Source organism: Schistocerca piceifrons, unplaced genomic scaffold (assembly GCF_021461385.2).
Source record: "Schistocerca piceifrons isolate TAMUIC-IGC-003096 unplaced genomic scaffold, iqSchPice1.1 HiC_scaffold_1438, whole genome shotgun sequence".
In the NCBI taxonomy this organism is placed as follows: domain Eukaryota; kingdom Metazoa; phylum Arthropoda; class Insecta; order Orthoptera; family Acrididae; genus Schistocerca; species Schistocerca piceifrons.
The window spans coordinates 574,467-582,534 of record NW_025727278.1 but is presented as its reverse complement, the minus strand read 5'-3'; the positions used below and the strand labels follow the sequence as shown (position 1 = coordinate 582,534).

The 8,068-nt window shown below is 36.6% G+C and overlaps 1 protein-coding gene across 1 annotated transcript; it reads right to left on the bottom strand.

Annotated features, from left to right (window-relative positions):
• Nucleotides 1-1,429: 1,429 nt before the first annotated feature.
• Nucleotides 1,430-7,967, bottom strand: LOC124734385. The gene is made up of 3 exons (XM_047248534.1): nucleotides 6,348-7,967; nucleotides 4,144-4,304; nucleotides 1,430-1,559 (listed from the first exon to the last, which is right to left on the bottom strand). Exons 1-3 carry the CDS (start codon nucleotides 7,965-7,967, stop codon nucleotides 1,430-1,432), a joined length of 1,911 nt encoding a protein of 636 aa, XP_047104490.1.
• Between the last annotated feature and the right edge of the window lie 101 nt (nucleotides 7,968-8,068).

Sequence of the window (8,068 nt, the reverse complement as noted above, 5' to 3'; positions counted from 1 at the left end):
CGCACACACACACACACACACACACACACACACACACACACACACACACACACATGCGCATGTCTCCTTATGCTGTGGTCGCTCAACTGCCAGCTCTTTACTGGCCCACGGTGAGTGTTCTGGAGTGAGGTGGGGCTTTAGAGTAGGGTAGGATGGGGTGGGTTGAGGCAATGTGAGAGATGGAGAGAGATGGGAGGGGTTTGGAGGGAAGCATTTGGTGGCTCGTGGGAGAGTGGGGAGCCATCTGTGGGCTAGCTAGGGGTGCAGGTAGAGGGGTCAGGCGACAGACAGCTGGGCACTCATAGACTAGGGTGTGACGTGAGATAACAGCACACAACTAGCTGATTTGGGTGGGGGCGAGAGGGGGGGGGGAGCGGCGTGTGTGTGTGTGTGTGTGGGGGGGGGGGGGGGGCAGGGGGGCTGGGAGTTAACTTGGATTTAGGCCAGGAAGCAAAGGATGTGCTGTAAGTATGGCTACGAAAGTTGAGTATTCTTAAATAAGATCAGCTGGTGCCAATGTATTGGAAAGTAACTGGCACACAAAGTGCAATTGTGGCTTCTTTTTCTTTATGAATTTTGAATAGTCTGCAGAGAAAATTGAATTAGGAGGATCAGGCATTTGTGTGGGTCTAGGAAAGTAAATTGTAGAGCCAGATAAAAGGCGCGCAAGACAGGAGGGGTACTACTACTCATCACTGCTGTATCGTGCTACTAGTACGTGTCAGCGTGAGTGCACCGAGAGTGGTGTTGCCGTACATGCGTCTTTAAATTGGTCACCGACTGATCATTGCAGGCTGGCTGCTGGATTCCATCTCTGGGAGCCAAGCGTGCGGCGCGGTCCCTGCCGTGCCATCTGCTGATGACTCGCACATATATAAGTGTGGAACAGTGCTGACTGACTCTCTGTGTGATTCTAGTTTGTAATGTGCACATCAGTGTTCTGTGTCTTGTTGAGTCCTTAGAGGCATATTGTTTGGAGGTTATTATTAAAGCCATATTTGTGCGACTTGGATCACACTTCAGTATTTATTTATTTATTTAATTATTTATTTATTTCTTGTTCCATAGATCCAGTTAGTGAGTCAATCACAAGGATATAGAACGTGTCAAATTGTACAGGTTTCAATTTAAACTTATTATAAATACAAGGGCAATTCAATGGCAAATTGTACATAGTTTAAGTAAGACATACTATAAATACAGTAACAGATACACTGTCAGCTAGACAACATAACAACCGTTTGACAGAAAAAGGAGTTTCAAATAAAGGTTAAAGATAAGAGCACAAAGTTAAATCAGATATTAGGCCTACAAGAGTAAATACATGTACAGCCAATCTGTTGTTGCAAAAAGTGTGCTAATGCCCAAATGCACAATAAAATCAATTGAACTACTTGTAGACACAATAAGTTTAGTGATGGTATACATTTTATTTCAGGTATTCATCCACAATATAATAAGATTTCTCTGTCAGGTAATCTTTGAGAACTAGTTTAAATTTTGGCAGTTCTGTATGACCACATTTGATATGTAGTGGTAGAGCATTGAACAACTTAATGCTGGAGTAGTAAACTCCTTTTTGTACCAGAGTGAGACGTTTCATTTCTAAATGTAGATTGTTTTTGTTTCTGGTGTTATAACCATGGAATTTACTGTTGTCTTGGTAGATGGAATAATTTTTGCACACAAAGGTCAGCAAGGAAAAAATAAACTGTGAGGCAGTTGTTAGGATACCTATCTTCTGAAACAAGTGCCTGCAAGAGTGTCTTTGATGGACCTCACACATTATTCTGATTGCTTTTTTTTGGATGGTGAAAACTTTTTTTGCAAGTGGTTGGTTCCCCCAGAATATGATAGCATATGACATCAATGAATGGAAGTTGCCAAAGTAGGCAACCTTAATAGAGTCAACTTCAGCCACTGAAGAAATTACCCGTAATGAAAATGTTGCCGAGCTAAGTTTTTTACATAGATGAAGAATGTGAACTGACCAATTACATTTACTGTCTATGTAAGCACCCAGGAATTTTGTGTCTTCAACTTTCTGTATTGGCTGATCTCTACATTTTATGTCAATTTCATCGGGATTACTTTGTGATGTATGGAACCTCATATAATGAGTTTTATCTGCATTGAGTGAGAGACCATTTGAGGAGAACCAATTTAAGATGTCATTAAAAACAGTATTTGTAGTTTTTTCAAGATCATCATCAATCAAATCGTCAATTAGAATTGTGGTATCATCGGCAAACAGGGTAAATTTGCTGTTTGTCTCAGAACAAAGAGGAAGATCATTAATAAAGATGAGGAAAAGCAGTGGGCCCAAAACGGAGCCTTGAGGCACACCACACGTTATCGTGCCCCATTCAGACGAGGCAGGTTCTCCAGAAGAGCCATTTAGCATTACAGTCTGCTTCCAATCCTGTAGATATGATTGTAGCCACAAGCCAACAGTACCACCTAAACCATAGTATTCTGCCTTTTTCCAAAGAATTTGGTGGTTTACACAGTCAAAGGCTTTCATAAGATCGCAAAAAATACCCACTGGAGACATTTTTTTGTTAATGGCTTCCAGAACTTGGTTGCTGAAAGAGAATATTGCCTGTTCACTACAAAGACCGGCACGAAAACCAAACTGATTTTTGCTTAAGATACTATGGTAGTTGAGATGGTCTACAATCCTCCTGTGCATGAGTTTTTCTAGAATTTTCGAGAAGGTAGTTAATAGGGATATTGGACGATAGTTTGTAACAATGCTTTTATCCCCTTTTTTAAAGAGAGGAATCACTACAGCCAACTTAAGTCTGTCAGGGACAATCCCATCTTGTAGGGATGCATTGTATATGTTGCATAAGACGGGACTAACAAATTTATAACAGCGTTTCAGTATTTTACTAGAAATATTGTCCACACCAGCAGAATTTTTATTTTTTAATGATCTAATTACTCTTATGACTTCGCTTACAGTAACTGGAGATAAGGATAACTGTGGGATTCTGTTGCTAATAGCTTTCTGTAGGAGGGACAATGATTCTTCCATGGAACCATTACAGCCTGTCTTCTCTGCTGCTCTCAAAAAGTGGTTATTAAACATTTCTGCAACCAACTCAGGTTTCTTAATGATACTGTCCCCTGTTTTAATCTCTACCTGAGACATGTTCCCTGTTGTCCTGCCAGTTTCCCTCTTTATTACATTCCATATAGTTTTAATTTTATTTTCTGAGCTTTCAATTTCTGATTTTATGCACATATTTTTAGATTTATTTATAACCTTCTTGAGAATGCTACAGTAAAGTTTGTAGTGTTGTCGTTTCTTTGGATCATTACAAGTCCTGAGAGAACTTTATAACATCCTCTTTGTTCTACAAGATGTTGTTATCCCTGTAGTGATCCAAGACTTCTTGGCATTGCCTATATGACTATTTCTAACTACTTTTTTGGGAAAGATGGACTCAAATACAGACATGAATTCATTTAAAAATGAATTGTACTTTTTGTTTACATCTGTTTCCTTATAAACTCGGCTCCAGTCTATCTATTTTAGGCTATCATTGAATTTTTTAAGGCCCTGTTCATTTATTATCCTAAAAGATTTCCAAGAATGCTCGGAATTGTTGCACACACTGATGTAATTGAGCCTAAGCAATTGACCACCATGATCAGAAAGGCCAAGGATTGGATGTACAGTGATCTCATTCCATGTAGACTTATCTATAAATATATTATCTATCAGACTTTTACTGTTAACAGTAACCTGAGTTGGGAAATCTACTATTGCCATCAGATTATAAGACTCCATTAAATGTACTAAATCAGCTTTACTATTGCTCTCATTTAGGAAATCAACATTAAAGTCACCAGAAATTATCAAGTTCTTGGACTTTGAGTACAGTATGGATAATGAAGAATCTAAGTGCTTAAGAAATACATTCAAATTCCCTGAGGGAGATCTATACAGTGCTAACACTACAGCCGTGAAGTCATTTACAGTAATCTCAACACCACATACTTCAATTTGTTGCTCTATACAATGGCTCTTTAAATCTAATGCATTGTAAGATATGTTGTTTTTTACATAAATTACCACTCCACATTCTTCCATGATGGTTCTTGAGTAATGCGCTGCCTGACACACAGTATTACTTGGTTAGTACATCACCACAAACATATGCACCGGGAATGTACATCCTTTGACAGTTTGCTATGTCTCTCTCTTCTAGGACTGACATGGTAGCTGCCTTGCATTTCTTAATGACTCTGACCTTGTCAACCACAAACCGAATCTTAGTACAGTCATGATTTCCCTGAAGAGATTACATGACAGCAGAGACTTGTAAAATTGTGATACCCATTTCTCTAGCCAGTGAAGATTCATTCTATACCTTCAGATACAGTGTCATGTAGGAGTAGAACAGCAAGAAATACGGAGCTCCTCTAACAGTAATGACAGTTTATCACCTCCCAACACTACATGTGCCAATGTTTCAGTGCATTTTTGAATATGTTTGTTAACAGATTCATCAACACAACAAAAATTTACGATCTCAGTAGCATCTTATTTCTTAACTCATACTTTACTATTCATCAGAATCTTCATTGCTGCTCTTTGATTTGTCAGAGCTCCCTGCTGTACTTTGTTTTATTTCATTGTTAGAATTAGTTGAAATACCACCTACCGTATTTACTCAAATCTAAGCCGCACTCAAACCTGAAAAATGAGACTCGAAATAAAGGAAGGAAAAAAAAAATTCCTGAATCTAAGCTGCACCTGAAATTTGAGACTCGAAGTTCAAGGGGAGAGAAAAGTTTTAGGCCGCACCTCCAAATCGAAACAAAGTCGGTCCATTGTAATATGAGACACAACTTAGGTCGAATGATTGACGATACAGCTACAGTAGTTTGGTTCGAGTCGTAAGCTTAGCAGTTAAGCTTTACCAGGTAGCCTTTGCTATGCGTCGGGCGCTCCGTCCGTATTTATTTATTTTATTTATTTATTTATTTATTTATTTATTTATTCTTTGCCCATGGACTCCAGCTGAAAATCCAGCTGAGAGTATTGGGTGTGTCATACAATAGCCTATTAACATCCAACTTGATTTCAATATATATATATAAATGAAACAAATGATTAAACAGAAATAGTCCATAATCATACAAAGGTTTTACATGTTTCACATTATATGTACACACAAATCAAAAAAACATACAGAAATGATAATTTTTACAGGTACATTTCAGTAATGATATATTTAAACACATCTTAGTATTCACTCAAACTGTATATACATTTCTCTGTGAGATATAGTTTCAAATGATTTTTAAAACATTTTAGATCTGTTTCTTTTTTAATGATTTTGGGGAGTTTATTAAAAAACCTTTTGCCTGCTTCTTCTGGGGCAGTCATAGACAGTTTTAGATTTCTGTTTATCATGTAGTAATTTTCATTTCCTCTTGTACCGTGTTTGTGTACATCTTTATTTAGGAGGTGTTTATCACTTGACCTTACCACCATTATGCTTTGGTATATATACAGTGAATATACTGTCATAATATTATAGTGTACAAAAGCTTGCCTACAGGTCTGTCTTGGTGGTATTTTTGCAAATGCATCTCACTGCCCTTTTCTGAATTGTGAATATTCTTTTTAGGTAGCCAGCTTGTGCATTTCCCCATATATGAACCGAATAAGACAAATGTGGGAAGACAAGTCCATAATACATTGATCTGAGGACTTTATCATCCACAGTCTTAGCTGATTTATGCATGATGAAGATCTGTTTGTTTATCTTTTTACACAGTGCATCTATGTGCTCCCCCCATGCCAAATGTTTGTCTATTATAGTTCCTAGAAAATTTGTACTGGTTACTTCTTTAATAGTGTTTCCATTTATATTAACATTTATATTATAATTTTCACTATGCTTGGTCTGAAATACTACATTCATTGTTTTAGACTGATTCATAAACAGGTTGTTTTGTGTTAAATATTTATTTGCATTTTCAATAGTCAGGAGTGCTTCCTTCTCAAGCTCCTCCTTTGTGTCAGCTGTGCAAATGATTGTTGTGTCATCAGCATACATTATAAGTTTCTGATTTATATAGTTAGGGAAGTCATTTACGTAGAGTATAAATAGTATTGGCCCAAGCACAGACCCTTGCGGCACACCGTGTTTAACTGTTTGTAATTCTGATATGTAGTTTGTTATGTTTCCCCCACTAGTATGTCTGATTTCTGTACATTGTTTCCTATTTGTAATGTATGATTTAAGTATGTCATAGCATTTTCCTCTAATTCCATACTGATATAATTTCATCATTAATTTTGAGTGGTTCACACAATCAAATGCCTTAGATAGGTCCATAAAAATCCCACAAGTCTTTTGTTGCCTGTCAAGTAAATTAAGAATGTGCTCAATTATATCTGTTGATGCTGTTTTTGTTGACTTCCCTTCTCTGAAACCATGTTGTGATGAATGCAGTATACTGTACTTTGTTATAAAACTTACAATTCTATTCTTTATTATCATTTCATAGATTTTAGCAAATGTTGAGATCAATGATATTGGCCTGTAATTTCCTAATTCATCCCTGTTCCCTTTCTTAAATATTGGCTTCACTTTACTTACTTTCAGTGAATCTGGAAATATACCTTCTTCTATCGCAGCATTCAGCATGTGTGTCAATGGTTTTAATATACATTCTCTGCATTCCTTTATGAGATGTGATGTGACACCATCCAAGCCAGAAGAATGTTTAATTTTAAGTTGTTTTATTAGGTTTGACACTTCTGCATCTGTTGTAGGTATGAAAACCATAGTATGATTTGTATGTGGGGGGTTTAACAATTTACTTACTGCATTTGTTTTATTTTGACTTATTAATTCGTCTGCTACAGTAATATAATATCTGTTAAAAGTATTGGCTACTTCTAGAGGGTTTGCGTTGCTTTTCCCACTCATCAGTGGGCAGATGTCCTCTGCCCGATTTGTTACTTTTCCTCTCTCTCCATTAATGAACGACCATAAACCTTTTGAGTAGTTCTTTCCCTTATCTATAGACATCCTGATGAATGATGCTTTAGTTTCTCTGATAAAACTACAGTACTCTTTCTTTTTTATTTTATACAGTGTGTTGTAGGCCTCATTATTTTTTTGTTTGGAGAGGTCATAATACACTCTCAGATTATTTCTGGCATGGATTACTTCTCCAGTCACCCAGCTTTTCCTTTTTTGTTGCTGTTTGACAAGCCTTTTACTAACAGGACATGTAACATCATAATAATAATTGAATAAAGAATAAAACTGGTTCCATTTGGTGTTTGCATCTTTAGCTGCATATATTGTTTCCCAGTTTTCTGCCTCTAACATCTTTTTTAGCAGATTTATGTTATGTGGGTAGTTCTGTCTTCTCATCTCCCATATCTTCTGCACTGAATCACTAGTCTTTATATTTATGTCTATCATGATTGCAAAATGGTCTGCTAATGTGGAGTTTATTACCTGTGTGTCACAATAGCATGTAGGAATATTTGTTATTACATGATCAATAATAGTTTCACTATGCTTTGTTACTCTGGTTGGTTTATCTATTTTTATTTTTAGATTGTATATGCACAATAAGTCCAGTAGGGTCTTAGTATTGTCTGTATTTTTACTCGTGTCTATGTTCAGATCTCCTATAATGATCAAATAAGCATATGTTTTTGAGAGGTGTTGGATTATATCTTCCAGCTGTTCAAAGAAGGTTTTAATTATACCATTTGGTGATCGATACAAACCTAATACACAACATAAATTCCCAGCAATTTTAGTTTCCAGTGCTGTAGCTTCAAAGCTCAATTCTATAGCATATTTTGTTATATTTATGGCTTTAGTTGATTTATAGTTAGAAAAAATAGCAACCCCACCACCTTTATAGGAAGTTCTGCAAAAACTGGCTACTTTCACATAATTCTTCAAGTTGTACATTCCTATGTGATTTTCTTTTAGCCCATGTTCTGTAACTACTAGAATGTACTGGTACCCTTCCTTTTTCACATGCATCGTCTGGTTTGAATCGATTGCTTATT

Excerpts from the sequence above, each read along its gene's own strand:
- LOC124734385 (XM_047248534.1), bottom strand. The coding sequence starts at position 7,967 with ATGTACAACTTGAAGAATTATGTGAAAGTAGCCAGTTTTTGCAGAACT. Across the intron at positions 4,305-6,347 it reads TTTTTATGGACCTATCTAAG|GGAAATCATGACTGTACTAA; the intron begins GCATTTGATTGT and ends TAATCTCTTCAG. Across the intron at positions 1,560-4,143 it reads TGTGGTGATGTACTAACCAA|CATTAAGTTGTTCAATGCTC; the intron begins GTAATACTGTGT and ends TTACTACTCCAG.